This window comes from Mycothermus thermophilus (genome assembly GCF_041956435.1).
Source record: "Mycothermus thermophilus strain CBS 625.91 unplaced genomic scaffold VTJ04scaffold_1, whole genome shotgun sequence".
Classification (NCBI taxonomy): Eukaryota; Fungi; Ascomycota; class Sordariomycetes; order Sordariales; family Chaetomiaceae; genus Mycothermus; species Mycothermus thermophilus.
The window spans coordinates 3,915,546-3,931,579 of NW_027191427.1; the positions used below are offsets into that span (position 1 = coordinate 3,915,546).

The following is a 16,034-nucleotide window of genomic DNA, read 5'->3' on the forward strand; positions in this document are numbered from 1 at the left end:
CTACGACCATATCGGGTAGCCATTTCGATTGTTTGACCTTGTGAGCCGTCTGGCAGAAATAAAGCTGAATACCTAGACCTAAATACCTAATTACCTTATTTGATAAACATGTCCCAGAATAACCGCGTCTATCTGGACATGGCGGCTGTTGCGACAAACACGTGGATGTGGATGTGGTACCGTAGCATCCCACACCCTCTCTCAAATCTATCCAAGTCCAGTGAAACAAAGAGTTCCCATCCAACAACGGCTGACATCGGACCCGAACCTTGAAAAGACATCGACAGGGCATTCACTTGTCGATGGGTGGCTGTGCATGCTGGCGTTTCGAACCGTTCAAAGGGATTGCCCTTGCCAAGCAGGTCAAGCTGCCGCCACCCACACAAGCAACAGCCAGATTCCTCTGATGAGCTGTCGGGACCGCACGAGATGAAGTGATGGCCTATTGGAGGTGATATGCCAGCGGACGTTCCAGGCTGCGTGAAGCAGGTCTTCTCCCAGGGTGTCCCAAGACGGTGATGAGGAATCAGCCGTCGGGGGGGTTCACCTGAAAGGGTGTGCCCCCAACACCGATGTGTGTACATCTGTGTGTATGTACAACCCATCACCACCGCTGACACTGCTGCCGCCTGCAGCGCCGCAAAACGAGCCTTTGCATCCCCGATTCATAGTTTTTGATCAGAACGCCCAATGATGACCCCTGTTGTCTGCACGGCACCCTGCCCGGACATCGGGAGCTTCGCCTTGTCTCTGACGTTGTGTACCGTAGTTATTTTAAACTACCGATCTAGTCGCTGCCCGCTGCCCGCTGCCCGAGTCTGCGTTGGTATAAGGACAGCCGTCGTGCCCGTCGCCTGGGCTCTGGGTTGCTTGCACAAGCCTTTGTATCTGAAGTTGACTTTGTTTGACTCACGCTCCCATCTGAACCGAGTCTAGGACCAACATCTGTATTCTGTGCTTGGCACGCAGTTTGTGCCCATCGCTACTTGGATGAAGCTGGGGATAGTTTCGCAGGACTGACGACAGAGCGGCTCACCTTGATTCAACCCCCATTGTTGTGACAGTGCTCTTTGCTCGAAGGTTCTTCATTATCCAGTACATATCCGCTTCATCATGAAGCTCACGACGCCGTGGCGGGCTGCGACTGGCCTGTTGGGTAAGTGTTCCGAATACTTCGTGGCCGGAGTGTAAACTATCAACTAACACTCCTTACCCTGCCGCCAGCCGTTGCTAGCCAGGCGGCCGCAAAGACAATTCAGTACTGCCCTGGAAATGCGGACGGGTTATGTTTTAGCATCGCCGTCCCGACTTCCTCCGCAAGCTCCGGGTCTGGAAACATCTACTTCCAAATCAAGGCTCCGGCCTCTCTGACGTGGGCAGCCCTGGGGACGGGCAGCACAATGCCCGGCTCCAACATGTTCGTCGTGTACCGGGACGGCCAGGGCAACGTGACCATTTCCGCGCGGCGGGCTCAGGGCTACAACACCCCGCTCCAGGACACGAGCGAGCAGGCGGCGCGGCTGACCTTGCTCGCGGGCAGCGGGGTCAACGAGGACGGATCCTTCACGGCCAATGTTGCGTGCGCCAACTGCGACTCTTGGGCCACCGGCTCCATGTCCCTGGCGAGCACCGCCGCGCCGTGGATCGGCGCCTGGAGGCCCGGTGACCCCATCAGCACGACGGACGCCAACTCGCGCATCCCTCCTCATGATCCGGATGGCACTACCCGCTTCCAGGTCGACCTGACGCAGGCAACCATCAATTCTGATAGCAATCCGTTTGTGAGCTCCAGCTCTGGTGATGAAGACAGCGATGAGACTTCGGACAGTAACGACAACAATGATAACAGCTCCAACAGCAGCAGTAGCAGTGGTGTTGTCGAGTTGGGAAGCACCATGAGGGACAGGGCAGTGATTGCACACGGCGTGATCCTAGCACTCGTCTTCGCCGTGCTCTACCCGACCGGTTCGCTGATGATGCCGCTCGTCAAGAAGTGGTGGTTCCATATGGCCTGGCAGTCGTTCAGCTTCGGGCTCATGTGGGGAGGATTCGGGATGGGGATTGGCATCGCGAACGAGCGCGATTCGGTAAGTTTCGTCTGCTCTCACCCAGCATTGATCAAATCAAGTCAAGCCAAGCCGAGCGACTGACCAACTCTCTCCTCTCTTCTTCCACAGCTCTTCAAAACAACCCACACGACCTTCGGCACGGTGGTCATCGCCATGCTCGGCATCCAACCCATCCTGGGCCATCTCCATCACCGGTACTTCCTCAAACACCGCAGCCGGGGCGCCATCAGCTACCTGCACATCTGGTACGGGCGCATCCTCATGATCCTGGGCGTGGTCAACGGCGGGCTTGGGCTGCGGCTGGCGCGCGAAGAGGAGGGTTACGTCATTGCCTACAGCGTGGTTGCGGGCGTCATCTTTGCCGGGTACTTCGGGTACAAGGCTGCGACGACGCTGACGAAGGCGAGCGAAGGGGCAGACGGAGACGGAGACGAGGCCAAGGAGCTAAGGGCAAGGAGCGAGTTGAGGAGAGCTCGGCGTAACGAATCCGCCTGACTACCTAGTATCATGTTGCGTCTTCTTTCTCTATGTCCGTTATGTTGTGCTTCTTTGATGATCGGAGTTGGGGTTGATAGAAACCTTGGATCTTGGTTTTGAAATGCATCTCATGTTTTGGAAAGGATGAAGTCATCATCATGGAACCCTACCTGAGCCCAGGGTAGGGTTCATTTGTATGAGCTCGTATAAGCTTGTAGCTCGAGTTCAGACGGGTCCAGGGTTCCAGGGTTGAAGGTGCTGAAGGAGGATGTCTGTTTCCATGTCCGAGTCATGGGCGGGAGCAGAGCTTCGAGCAGGTGAGAACAAGAACACCTGCCTCATGCTTTGCTCTCAAGCAGCCATCCCCACCATTTCCATTGGAAATCGCATTGCCCAATGATCTCGATGCGATGTTTTCATTTTGGGAGTGTACCTAGAATCAGCCACGCGGTGCAGAGTGGCAGACCCCATACTTCTCCCGTACATGGAATTTGCGATTGATGTTTGAGTGAGTTGCAACTGTCAAAAAGTGTAGCAGCTCCGGCTTGTTTGCTTGCTTATCAAGTTCCTTGATTCTGTTTTTCAGATCACGTGACCCACAGCGCAACCGAACTCTTCCGATTTCTTGATTCCGCCGGCCCCGCAGCGTGCACGGGCCAATGGCGCTAGCCTCCCGCTGGCAAAGCTCCCTCGCTCCCGTCGACGTCGTCGAACCGGGGCATTTTGAAAACCTCTCAGCGACCGACCTCCACCTTTGCCATTTCCGCAGCAGCAGCACAGCAGCCGACACTCGTCGTCCCCTCACCAACCCACGTGTTCGATCGCAACACACACCCCATAAATAACACGACAAGATGTTCTCCAGGGCTTCGGTATGTTTGAATTGAGCAAGCCTCTTGCTAACAAGTCATATATTGACCTCGTTGTGCAACAGAGCGCTCGCAAGGCCGTCGCGGCTGTCTCTCGCCTGGCTACCCGCCGTGCGGTCCCGGCCAGGACCTTCATGGCCCCGACTGTCTCGAGGAGGGGTAAGTTCAGTACCAATTGAGCACGGAGAAGGGATCAAAGGATTGCGTGGAGGCATTGGCATCGGCCGTGGTGCAGCTTTCGGCTTGTGCGGACTTCGAGAAATGACGAACGACCACCGATATCCCCGCTTACTTCGACACCGGCTTGATGTGTTTTTTCCACCAAGCAAACAAACACCCTTGGACGCACACTCGACTCAACACATGCCTCGGCAAATCCTTTACAACACACCACTTTCAAACTTTCAACCGCCGACCGCCGTTATCATCTCCGCTGCTGTCTCTGCCTCTCCGCCGATCCCCGATCCCGAACCCCACCCAGTCCTCACGTTTCTCCCCTCCCCCAACACATCACCATAATAACTAACCACACCCCCCGCAAACAGCCGATTTCGTCCAGGAGCTCTACCTCAAGGAGCTCAAGGCCTACAAGCCGACCCCCGTCAAGGACTCTGACGCCGTCGGCCAGGTCGCCGTCTTCAACCTGCCCAAGCCGCCCAAGTCTCCCGAGGAGGCCGACCTTTCCTCGAGCCTGCAGGAGTACGAGCAAATGGCGGTCGAGGTCGAGGGCCAGGAGGCCATTGCCGGCGCCGCCGTGTCCACCCCGGTCCTCGAGGACTGGCTGGTTGAGGAGGAGGACGAGGAGGAGTCTGGGCACCACTAAACGCCTGCTCGTTCTTTTCTTTCCTTCTCATTTAATAAGACTCGTGATTACGCCTACGTTGAACCTTTGAAAAAGGGTTCTTGTTTCCTCGCTATCTCACGAAAAGGGGGGATGCATTGGAGGCGTGATGAGCAAGTTCGGAGTTGGGGTTCAAGAAAGGGAAGCAGATGTGGAGCATCGGAGCAGGCAGGACAAGTTCGTTTCGAGAGAGGGAGCACGAGGGAGCTGTCGTCTTGCTAAACAACTCTGGGGATGACGAGAGATGTGTGTGGCCCGGTGGCTGAGTCCATCAGGGGGGAAAAGTTGGGGAAAGGCCGTCTCATATGTACTTGGGACAACCCAAAAAAGCAACCCCAACATGTATATTTGTTTCCTTTTTTTCTTGCGTCTGTCTTTGTTCCTCTCCTTGTTAAAATGGCATCTTTGTTGCTGTTCAAGTGACTGGATGTCCGAAGATTGTGACTGCTTGCCGCGTAACCCAGAAGCCCCCCTTGTGATGATGGGACAGACCGGAGCACCCATACCAAGGCACTAAGCGACAGTCAAGGAAAGGTACCAGGTCCATAGCATGAAGTCAACGCCAACTCAATTCAGGTTGTGAGAGTTACCTGGTGCTATGGCTATGGCCCTCCCTTTCGGATGCAAGTGTGTGCTCCTCATCAAAAGCACCTCCAACTTCAAATCACCGAGCTTATAAACCACCGAGTGAGTAGTGATCAACCCCCTTCTTGATATCTCCTCGCCTGCCTGCCTCTCACTTCTTTCTCCCCACGCATTCATGAGTGAATAACCACTGAAAACAGCGGCACCTAGCAGCCCCAGCGAGAAAAATCAAGGCACTTCCCACACCCTTTGGTCATGGTGTGGTGGAGTAAAACTAGGCAGAATAAACGAGACAAAGAACAAGACATAATGACACAAGCCCCCGCTCTTGTTCAAGAGAGAGAGGGATAATAAGAAGCGAAAAACAAGGTATGTTGAAGAGGAAGAACTTGGGAAGCAAAATAAAGGCAAGACAAACGTTGACCCCATCCTACTCCCTTCCATCCCAACCACGCCATAAACTCCCAGTCGGAAAAAAGAGAAGAAGAAGAGCGTGCGCTATTGTTGCTGCTGCTGTTTCTGTACTGCCTAGGCGTTTCCCGCCCACACACACCTCCCATGAAAAGAGTCAGCCAGCCATCCATCCGCACCCCCAACCACCTGGACCCCCAAAGATCCCCTCCAGCCTACTGCGCCACAAACCATGAAATGCAACATGCTATGTCCATGTGGTTATCGTTGTTTCATCCATGTCATCAACAACAGAGTGTTTTGTGTCCTGTTGTCGTTTGTCTGCGTGAATAAAAAACCAGAAAAACAGGCAAAAAAACACCATTTTTTTCTGTACCACGCCCCACTCCGGATAGAAGTAGAGAGAGAGAGAGAGGACAAAGAAAAGCAAAAGCAAACAAAACCAATAAAGAAGCAGATTTACGGCTCAAACGCCGTATCAAACATGTGGTCGTCATTGCTGCCGCCGCGAACGATGCCGCTCATGCGGTTGGGATTGCGGTCGTCGACGTCATTAACCTCCTCCCAGTCATCATCGTCTGCTCTATTGCGGCGACGGCCGTTATCGAAATCGTCGTCATCGTCGTACTGTCCATATCGATCTTGCATGTGGTCGTCGAGTGCGCTCTCGTCAACGTACGTGAAGCCCTGGAAGTTGGCCTGGACCGAGGGCGACAGCGGAGTGGACGAGGCGAGACCCCGGGCAAGAGCTTGGGCGCGCTGATTGAGGGATCCGTTCGTCTCGAGGGCGGTGGTGAACTCGGGGTCAAAGTACGACACGTCCGTCTCGCTCCTGAGCCTGGGCTTGAAGGGCGGGGTGATGAGCTTCTTGGAGAGGGCATCCCAGTCGATGTCGGCAAAGAAGGCATGTCGCTTGAGTTCCTCGGCGTCGTCGATAGCTCCGAGGCGGTGCTTGGGGTTCCTGTTAAGCAGCCCCTTGACGAAGTTCCGTCCTTCCAAGGATAACGTGTCGCGGGGGAACCGGACCTTGCCAAACGCAATGTTCTTGTACATTTGCTGCGTATCCTCGGCATAGAACGGACTCCAGCCGCAACACATCTCGAAGACGAGGACACCCAGCGACCAAAAATCGACCATCTTGGTATAGCCGCTCTCGTCAAGAAGGACCTCCGGGGCAAGATATTCGGTGGTGCCGCAGAAGGTGTTGGTGGTGTCGTTCTTCGTAAGATTGGCTTTGGAGAGACCAAAGTCGCAGAGGGCAATGTGGCCGTTGGCATCCAACAGGATGTTCTCGGGCTTCAGGTCGCGGTATACAATGTCGTTCTCGTGCAGATGCTGAATCGCAAGGATAAGCTCGGCGATGTAGAACTTGGCCCGCTTCTCGTCAAACTTGCCCTCCTTCTGCAAATGCCAGAAAAGTTCTCCGCCAGACATGTAGTCCGTCACAAGGTAGAGATCTGACGGAGTCTGGAAGGAGAATTTGAGGCCGACAATGAAAGGAGAGTCCGACATGGCGGTCCGCACAAGAATATTGCGCTCGCCGACAGTATGCGCAACCTCCTTCTTCTGCACGATCACCTTCTTAGACAACACCTTCATGGCATAGATCCGCCCTGTGTCCTTCTTGCGGACCTGGTACACCTGTCCGAATGTGCCTTTGCCGATGAGCCGCAGAATCTGGAAGTCTTCAGGGCCAAAGTGCCGCCTATCGGTGCGCTGGAACGACGACTCAACGTAAATCTCACCCGTCGGTGTGTTCTCGGCCATGGTGTCGGCGTGTCCCTTGAGCGGGAACCAGCCACGAACAGGAGGGTCTCTCTCCGTTGTCACCGCTTGGAAGTCGACGTGGCCAAGAAACTCTTCCCCGGAAGGACCGTGGCCGTAGACAGAAATGTCGACTAGCTTGTCCGAATCAACAACATCGCTATGGGAATCAAGTCAGCAAGGACAGGGTATGGTGTGCCAGCCATGCAAGCATAGTACTCACAAAGTAGCCTCAGCATCCCACTTGGGGTTGACGAAGTGGCGGTTCGCATTGCGGTTACGGAAGTTGTTAAAGTCCGTCATACTCGTCTGACTGCTTTGCCGGCTCCTCATCGGGATGGCCATGGGCCGGCCAGAATCGCTCCCTTGCCGCCTCATGGGGATCGCAGCTGTGGCGGTAGATGAAGTGGTCGTCTCCTCGTCCTCATCCGCAGCGCGGGGCCCCGAGGAGATGAGCTCGCTGCGCTGGAAGACGACCACTACATAGGGGTCCCGGCTGCGCCTCAGGCCCCTCCCTTCGGTGATCTTGATGGTCAGCTTTCCCTTGGCCGCGGGGGCCTGGGCGCCTTGAGGGGTCGGCGTGTTTGTAGCTGTGCGGTCGACTCCGGAGCCATTCCGATTGCGCGCCGAGTCATCTTGGCCATCGGCGGTTGCTTGGGTCGATGAGAGGGCGCGAGTCGGGGTAGATGAGCCGCTCTTTGTGTTTGTCAGCTTCTGCCTCAGGCAAGCCAAGGAGGTAGACGCATAGGAAATATCCGGATCTCGGGGCATAGGGGACCCGCGGGTTGGGGAATTAGGGACCGTTTTAGCAGAGCGTCCCGCGGGGTTCGAGATGTGCAGGGCGGACGCGTTGGTGTCGCTGACGGCTGTAGTCAAGGGTGCCAACAGGGACGACCTTCTCACGCCGCCTTTTCCGAGGCTGGAGATGCTCAAGTTGCGCTGGCTTGCTTTCCGCGACGCTGGGGGAGTCCCGGCTGTCGCAGCCAAGTCACTCGAACCGCGCGCAGCATCCCGCATAGAGGGGGCCTGTGAATTGGGTGGTGTGGTATATTGGTGCTGGTGCCGATCCTTCGCGGGCTCCGGCTCCGGGGGGGCCGGTCCCAGCATCTCATGGGGAAGGAGAGGGGGCCCGTCATCCAATACGCCCATCCATTCTTCTTCCTCTTCCTCGATGGGCGATGACGGTGCTAGCTCCTGAGCCGGGGTTGCAGCTTGCAACTTCGGCCCTGGGTCCGGCGAGTTGGGCTTCGGGGTAGTTGCAGACTTTCCGATCATGCGGAAGGGCCTAGAGAACCAGCGTTGAAGAGAGCTTGCACGAACCTGGTTGAAGTAGCTCATAATTCCCGGCAGGCGTCTATCATGAGGGTCCGGCTGCGGAGTCGCGACGCCGGACCGGGGCGAATCAACACCAATGTGGTCCGACCCCTCGTCCTCGGCTGCCGTAGACCTGCTGCGCTGATGGTTAACACTGTCCATGGCGATCTTGAGCGATTTTGGCAGCTACACAGCGAAAAGAGAGGGGCGCAAGCAAGAGTTCATGGAAGGGAAGAAATAGAAAAGAGTCTAAAATGCCATGTGTGCATCGGAAAAGGAGGCCACTGGCCATGAAGATGGGCCTGCCGATGGCAGGGGTATCGAAGTTGAGGGGCAACCTGGTCGATGAGGAGAGCAGCGCAGCGGGACAGAGTGGAAATTTTCGCCCAATGCTAGAACGGATGAGCCCCGCGATGGGGGTCTTGTTCTGTAATGAGGGGTACTGCTGCGGCGAGAGGGGTACCCGGCATGTCTGGGGCGAGAAACCCATCAATTGTCACCTGCAAGGCCCCAAAGCAGGGGGGAAAACCCTTCTGACCGAGAGAGCATGCTCCTTGGAACTCGATCCCAGTGGCATCGCAGATGCTTGCCATGTGGTTTTCCAGGTGCAAGTGGGGCCACGGCTGTCCCGAGTTTTGCCTCGAGCTCTGCTTCATCGGGTTGTCGGCGGTGGTGGGACAAAGTTGGGGTGAGGGGCCAGTTCGGTACCGGAGCAGCTTGCTCGCGAGTCAGACAGGCCGAGAACTGGTCGAAAAAAAAAGACATAATCCCATAGATGATGGCCTCGTGAGGAAGTCCCGCTGCAAACTACTTGGCGTGTATGGCGAGTTCTGCCACTGGATGTTTGAAGGTGCGGCAAATTCTCATGCGTCCAAAACGTGGTGTGCTTGAGATGGCCGGTCAAGTAAGTGCAGAGCACGTCAGGCGAGATACTTAGCGGGGGCGCTGTAGCATCGCCAGTGCCATGACAGACAACTGGGAGCTTTTTGGGTGTGCGCCGCCGAGTATTTGCTTGGGCCTGACATCTTCTTGAGAAGGCCCGTCCTTTGTCGCATGAAAGTGAAGCTGGTCTTCTTTTCGTGGAAGGGATGGCCTTGTTGGAGCAGGGCGAACGGATGGATGGGGGTTGGACGAGGCAATATCCAAGCCCCATTCCGCCTCTCCCAAGGATCTGTTCGCCACTAAGCGGTCTCGAGATATCTCGTTTTCCGCGACTTTTGCTGTGACACTTTGTTTTCCGCGACTTTTGCATGGCTCTAACAGGGCAGCATCCGGAGCTTGATGCCGGGCTGCCGACGGGAGTGGATTCCGGGGTAGGCCTGGCGCGGAGTCCCAAGAAGCGGAGGTCCGCTGAAGATGAAGACATTGGCGGCGGGTTTGTGAATCTTGTTCCGAGAACAGAGAAACAAGTAAAAGTCCGCCGCCAAGAATAACGCTGGTGGCGCGGGTCGACAGTAGACCGCCTCTTGGGAAGAAGAAAGGGTGAAAGTCGAGCAGAAAAACTGATGGGACAATGCTGTTGCATGCTTCGATGCGGAGAGAACAAAGGTGACGGCAAACCAAAAAACAGACCGGATGCTTGGGACGTGAGAAAAGAAAAACAAACATACCTAGACATCATGGCTTGCGTTGCCCGTCGAAGAAGGTCGTGGGTTCCCGATGAATGAGCCGCAGCGTCACTGGAAGATGCCGACATGATCCCTGGCGATGTCGTTCCGCGACGTCGATCCGCGAGAACGAAGGGCCGGGCGAATGTTGTTGTCGGTTGGTCGGTGGCGGCGACTTGCTTTTAAGTTCAGGTTCTGGGCCGCCTCAGACCTGAGAGTGTTTGATTTGCGATGAAAAGTCGATGTACTTTGCCAATTCCTCAATTGGCGCGCCGATGTGGATATTCGAGAGTCGAAAGTTGAGTTATCGGGTACAGGTGTCGAGGTGAAGTTCGAGTAAGGTAAGGCGGAGCTGAAGATGACTGGGGTGTTGTTAGGTACCTGACTGTACCAGGTGTTGTCGGTTCTCTGAAGTTCAGGCTGAGGTTTGTGGCTGGGCTGCAATTTGAAGAAGAATGCGGGACGGAGCGGAAAGTGGGAACCAGCGCTGAGGTGGTCGAATTTTATCAAAGCATGAAAGTGAAAAAGGACTTGTGAGTGTTTAGGGAGGGGCAGAGGGGCCAGACCCAGCTTTGGTTTCCCTTCCACTTGGAAGGCTTCCGCAGGCTGGGACAGGCAGCAAGTGAGGCAAGGTACTGTACTGTACGAGTTTTGTTTGGATGCGGAGCTCATGCCGGCGGTCATCATCGGGGGCACTTACCACCTCTTGGTTTACTTAGTCGCACCGCACTGGACAGAGGAACCCCGGAAGCGGGGCTTTGGTCGGACTGTGGATTGGCCTATGATTGCCGATGCCTTCCGAGGAGTGCAAGGACGTTGGTGAACCACAACTCAAAGCCGCCGTCACAAGAGCGGACATGCGACGAATTGATCGATGAGTTGATTGTGCTGCTGGTTGGTTGGTGTGTTGGGTATTTAGCCAGCCAGAAGAGTTTCGGTTTGATGTTGAGGTCGGTAGGTTGATTTGGATTGAGTAAAGTAAGGAAAATGGATGTGGTAAAGAAGAATGCGTGGTTGCAGGGGAGCAGGGCAGAGGTTGACAAATCTGGAAATCCGTTTATGGTTCGCCAGCCAGCACAGAGGGTGTGTCTTGCAGGCAAAGGACGACAGTCGGAGAGAAACATCCACGTGAGCATCTATTAGGCCATGCAGTGACCACGTGTTTTTGATCAAGCCTTCGCTACCATTTCATTCCTCACCTATCCCAAGTCTAGCACGGACCTTGGGAAGCCTACTCGCGGCTTGAAGAACTGACTAAAGGAGGAGGGTGACGTATTGACTTCATGCAGCCTCAGACGAATTGACATGGATGTTATCGGAATCCACATCATGAGTGGGCATAAGCAGACTTCCATCCACCTATATTTTCTTCATGACACTAGATCGTTGGATTCATGGCTTCATCACTTGCATCTCGATCAAGTGAAGGAGGGTTGTAGGTCGGGTGCCATCGATTGAGTTGGCCACCGATTCGGATGCGGCCCAGCCCGCGAACCCCACCATGACCGTCGCTTGGAGGCCCGCGGCGATCGGGAGCTCCCGACCTCCGCCGCCCCTAACTTACACAACTACACAGTACAACACGTAAACCTTGTTGTTAAGCACAGACAATCCCATTCTGCATGGCACCTTGGCTTTCCATGGTCTATCCTACCGGGGGGATTGAGAGATTGTTGAAGATGAACACCTCCTGCATGCCATATCTTGGACCCAATTAAGAATTCTCGGTGTCCTCCATGGAGTTATCCAAATGACATGCGGTGTCCTGGACATTGTGGGTGAGGCGCTAGATCTCGGCGCCGGTCCTGGGAGTTTCCCGTCTCCCCGTCTCACCTCAGCATGCCCCAGCCGGACCAACGGCACGGTAGTGGCGCATACCCAAATCGCACATTCGGACAGTGATCGGCACTCGACTCAGCTGTCTCTGTTGAAGTCTCTGGATCTGACTGGAGAGAATTGGAATGTGTGTAAAGCGCGGCAAAGGATAAAGATGTATCATGTGTCTTGGCACCTATTCAATGCGCTTCGAAGCCCAATTGGTATGAACAAGATACATCCCTTCATCTTGAAGGTCCACTGAGGTGTCATCTTTATTGATGCCCGGCAACATCCAGTCGCTTAGAGAAGTGCTTATACATGAAGTTGTGTGTGAACCCCATCATGCCGACCAGAAACTCAAGCAGTACTGACAACCTACTCAATTCCCATTGCCCGCCTTAGCTTGAGCAATCAGCTCCTGTAACTTTCGCTCCAGCTCCGGGTTCGTCCCAGGTGGATACTGCTTCGGGTGTGGCGCCCTGGGCGACAACGGATCAGGATAGTCATCTGTGTCAGGAAACCAAAGCAGGTGGCAGTCAACATCTGTTGGAAGAGAAAAAGATGGGGGAAACACTCCCATAAGTGGTGAGCAATAATCAGTTCGCGAACGGATCACTTACGGATGCTGAATTTCTGATCCAAGAGCTTGTTTTTGGCCATCACATACTCGTCCCGGAACTTCTTGGTGTTCCACGCTGCGGCAGCAGGGCCTTTGCCAGCTTGCTTTCCATCCGCAGTCTCCTCGACTGGGTTGATCGGGTCTGACATCAGATCATCGGACATCATCGTGGAGCTGAGTTGTCCGTGAACACTTGGACGATTGTCTGGGTGGTTCTGAGCCTCGGGCCACAACGTTGGGGATCAAGAGTGAGAGACGCGCTCTTAGAGTGTGGGCCTGGTAGGCAATAGAACGACAAGTACTCGTAGGTCTGAGTCCCTGACAGATCCGATGTCGTGATCAAGACAGGTTGATGGCGGCTCTCATGTAAAGGGACAAACAAAACGATCAAGACCCATGAAAATTAAACAGAAAGGGCACTCATTGCTGTAGTATGTTCCGGCCTCGTTGAGGTTCCCGTCAATGACAGTGGCACCTTTCCTGTCAAGCATGGTGGAGCTGTCATTGGCTGCCTTGGGATGGAGGACCCCACCTGCCTGGCCCGAGACTAGGTCGGGTGCCGCTCCACGCAGCAGGTGGGGTCTCCGGATTTGCGCCTGGGGACCTTCTGCCGCGGGGATCACAACGTTCGACGGTTTCGAGGTTGACAAACATGGATCGTCGGATGCTTTGACATCACTCCATGCATTTTTTCGGGAATAATCCGGCAATTGGATATACATACCGATTACCAAAGCCGCCATTGAACGTTGATCGCGGTCGCTTATCATCCGAGCCTGCTCTTGACCTTGCTCCTCCACAATGCCCAAGGACGACCACATTCCCGATGCCTGGGATGATGACGATTGGGAAGAAAAGGCCGACCGCGCCGCAAAGGAGCGGTCCAAGGCGCCTGCGCCGCAGCCGGAGCCGCCGATGACCCGTGCTGCGCTCCTCGCAAAACACCGGGAGGAACAGCGCAAGCTTTGGGAGTCCGCGTACGTCCGCAGAACGCGCCGTTCCTTGCGTTGGGCAAGCAGACCCTTCTAACCCTCGACCTGCAGCGATTCACCCGACGAACCACCTATCCTCCCACCATCCGGCAACGACATTCCGTTTTCCACCGTCTTCAAGCCACCTGTCAAGCTCCTAAGTCGCAAACCCACGCCACAGATCCTTGCCAAGCGAGACCCAGCAACAGGCCTCGAGCAGCTGTCAATACGGGACGACGACGAAGAGAAAGATGACGAAAACAGGGAGGCCAGGAAGCAGGAGACGGCCGAGGAGATCCAGAAAAGGCTCGAGGAGAAGCAGCGACGGTACGAAGAGGCGCGGGCTAGAATTTTTGGCGACTCGGAACCTTCCTCGGGACAGTCGACTCCGCAACGGACAGGGACGCCACAGTCCGGTGGTGGATCTGATGGTGGACGACCGAATCACCGGGGTCGCGGCCGCGGCCGAGGCGGTCGGGGACGCGGCGATTTGGACAGGAGGGCGCAAGGAACCCATCAACAGCAATCCGGAAGCAACGGCACGAGAGAACTCTACGACCCGAACTATTCCCCAAAACTAGGCTTCAACTTGCAGAGGCGCGGCGACGGAGCAGGACAGCCAGGCCGCGGGCGTGGAAACGGAGCTCGCGAGGAGGATCAAATCATTCGCGCACCCAGAGGGCCGGACGGGTCGGGGAGAGGCTTCGGGTTCGCCCGGCGCGGAGGCCCTCATGGCTGAACTCATCGTTCTTGATCTAACTTTGATAGTCTACGATGGCAACGCGACATGGGAGACTACCACCCGCCGCCGATCTTGCTCGCTAGCTGCACTACTCGTTCCGTATCGCTGACATGCTTGCCCACGTCGCTTACCACCTCGCGGAAACTAGTGTACGCCAACCTCCCCAGATCTATGCCCGTTATATCCGCCCAATGCGCCAGGGTATCTCGAATGTGCGAAGGAGAAATACCTGCGACCAGGTCCTTCTGTTGGTCGCCACTGCTGGGGTCATTGCCGTGCGCAAGGTCTGGCTCCTCGCCAGAGAAATAGGCCTCGTCGACCTCGGCCAGCCAAGCCCGTTGTTCATCTGGGCCTGGCTTCTCGCCAAAGGACTTGCGATCGATGATAACTTGGTCATCGACCTTGATCTGTCCGCCGCCGTTGGTGCATCCGCCGGGACACGCCATGACCTCGACGTAGGCGTAGTCCAGACTAGCTGACTTGCCGGCTGGCTTCCGCGCGCTGCCGAATGGCTTGCCGCCAGGCATACGGGGCAGCTTTGCCGGCTTCAGCTTGCGGACGAGGTTCTGAATGTTGCGGAAGCCGTAGTAGCGGGCCGCTTTGAAAACGACCTCGCCTGACGGACTGACGACAGCCGTCTCGACCACGTCAGCATTTCTGCCGCGCGTTATTTGGATTTGAGAGCCAGGATTTCTCGACTGCGCGTCGAGGAGGATGTAGTGAAGATTCCCACCGGATGTTCCCGCCTCTCTCGGCTGTTTCCGACGGTGCGGAGGGAACAAAAACCGGTGAATAATGGGGTCGGGGAAAGACGGTTGGCCTGGCGCCGACTTGGGTAGGCCGAAGAAATCCACCTCCCTCGAAGCAGCTAGCATCAGAACTTCCTTGCTTGTGATGACGCAGTCCACATCTCGGATTCCCTTTCCCGGTTTGCCGTCGCCCGCCCATACGGCATCCGTCAGTTCGGCCCGGCTCGCCTCCAGCTTCTTGTCGAAACATGGCATCACAGCGAGATGCCATATCCGATCCGGCGCGATCCCCAGAACCCGGCTGAGGACCGTCTTGACCAACGTGCCAGTCAGCGCCTGCGGCGATTTGACCCGCGACAGGTGCGGCAGCACGTAGGGATGCGTCTTCTCGGCATAGCACACCCACCCGGGACATGACGACGTCAGCACGGGCGCCTTAACTTCTGCAGCCTTGCCGCTCGCGCCTCCCAACACCTCGTCCGCCCCAAGCACCAGACACGCCTCCCTCGCCGCGTTGGTGTCCAGCACCCATGTGAACCCGTTGCCATGCTTCCCTCCCTTGCGAAGCCCCTCGGTGCCCATCAAGAGCTGCTCCAGCATCCACCCGGCCTGCTGCTCCGTGACCCCGCCGCCGCACGCCGCCGCCAAACTGGCCCGCGTTTGCGGCGACACGCTAGCGACGAGCAACTTGGCTGCGGGATCCTCCAATCCGGGGACGGCAAAGCCACCGGCTCCATCGACGCGCGGTACCACACGCAGCTGCGGCGCGGCGTCCAGAACGCTGAGAACCTCGCTGTGGCTCTGCAGGCTGACGAGCACGGCCTCGGCGGTGGTCACGCAGCCCGAGCAGGCGAGGCAGTCGGTGAGGGAGATCTTTGCCGGCGCGGTTGTGCCATTTGTAGTTGTGGACTTCTGTTGGCCGTCGAGGATGACTTCGAATTCGAGAGCTTCAGAGGAGGTCGGCTGTTGTTCTGGTGGTTGTTCGACGGGGAGGGTCTCGACGGGCTTGATGCAGGCGACGGCGGGGGAGATGAAGTCGTTGAGATCGTCGACGGAGAGGATTGCGGACATGGCGGCGCGGGTACCTCTTCGTTGTTTTGGGCGCGCGGTGTTGTCGGCTGGGGGGTAGTTGAGAGCGTTGGTTATGCTCTGTAGAAATGGTCTGCCTACTGGCAGATGGAATGAATAGAAAGAATGA

At 56.2% G+C, this 16,034-nt stretch overlaps 7 protein-coding genes across 7 annotated transcripts; 3 read left to right on the forward strand and 4 right to left on the reverse strand.

Annotated features, from left to right (window-relative positions):
- Positions 1-1,113: 1,113 nt before the first annotated feature.
- VTJ04DRAFT_1450 (uncharacterized protein) lies at positions 1,114-2,564 on the forward strand (the record flags this gene model as incomplete). Its single annotated transcript, XM_069359139.1, has 3 exons — positions 1,114-1,156; positions 1,225-2,087; positions 2,178-2,564. The coding sequence occupies 3 exons, from the start codon at positions 1,114-1,116 to the stop codon at positions 2,562-2,564; spliced, it is 1,293 nt and encodes a 430-aa protein (XP_069224058.1).
- Positions 2,565-3,400: 836 nt separating this feature from the next.
- VTJ04DRAFT_1451 (uncharacterized protein) lies at positions 3,401-4,238 on the forward strand (the record flags this gene model as incomplete). Its single annotated transcript, XM_069359140.1, has 3 exons — positions 3,401-3,418; positions 3,481-3,574; positions 3,961-4,238. The coding sequence occupies 3 exons, from the start codon at positions 3,401-3,403 to the stop codon at positions 4,236-4,238; spliced, it is 390 nt and encodes a 129-aa protein (XP_069224059.1).
- A 91-nt stretch (positions 4,239-4,329) lies between these two features.
- Positions 4,330-5,018, reverse strand: VTJ04DRAFT_1452 (uncharacterized protein; the record flags this gene model as incomplete). Its single annotated transcript, XM_069359141.1, has 4 exons — positions 4,330-4,518; positions 4,568-4,679; positions 4,763-4,769; positions 4,847-5,018. The coding sequence occupies 4 exons, from the start codon at positions 5,016-5,018 to the stop codon at positions 4,330-4,332; spliced, it is 480 nt and encodes a 159-aa protein (XP_069224060.1).
- Positions 5,019-5,711: 693 nt separating this feature from the next.
- Positions 5,712-10,026, reverse strand: VTJ04DRAFT_1453 (uncharacterized protein; the record flags this gene model as incomplete). Its single annotated transcript, XM_069359142.1, has 4 exons — positions 5,712-7,176; positions 7,240-7,712; positions 8,337-8,466; positions 9,941-10,026. 4 exons carry the CDS (start codon positions 10,024-10,026, stop codon positions 5,712-5,714), a joined length of 2,154 nt encoding a protein of 717 aa, XP_069224061.1.
- Positions 10,027-12,134: 2,108 nt separating this feature from the next.
- VTJ04DRAFT_1454 (uncharacterized protein) lies at positions 12,135-12,541 on the reverse strand (the record flags this gene model as incomplete). The annotated part of the gene is made up of 2 exons (XM_069359143.1): positions 12,135-12,262; positions 12,376-12,541. 2 exons carry the CDS (start codon positions 12,539-12,541, stop codon positions 12,135-12,137), a joined length of 294 nt encoding a protein of 97 aa, XP_069224062.1.
- Positions 12,542-13,175: 634 nt separating this feature from the next.
- Positions 13,176-14,084, forward strand: VTJ04DRAFT_1455 (uncharacterized protein; the record flags this gene model as incomplete). Its single annotated transcript, XM_069359144.1, has 2 exons — positions 13,176-13,351; positions 13,418-14,084. 2 exons carry the CDS (start codon positions 13,176-13,178, stop codon positions 14,082-14,084), a joined length of 843 nt encoding a protein of 280 aa, XP_069224063.1.
- A 56-nt stretch (positions 14,085-14,140) lies between these two features.
- Positions 14,141-15,907, reverse strand: VTJ04DRAFT_1456 (uncharacterized protein; the record flags this gene model as incomplete). The annotated part of the gene is made up of 1 exon (XM_069359145.1): positions 14,141-15,907. One exon carries the CDS (start codon positions 15,905-15,907, stop codon positions 14,141-14,143), a length of 1,767 nt encoding a protein of 588 aa, XP_069224064.1.
- Positions 15,908-16,034: the final 127 nt, after the last annotated feature.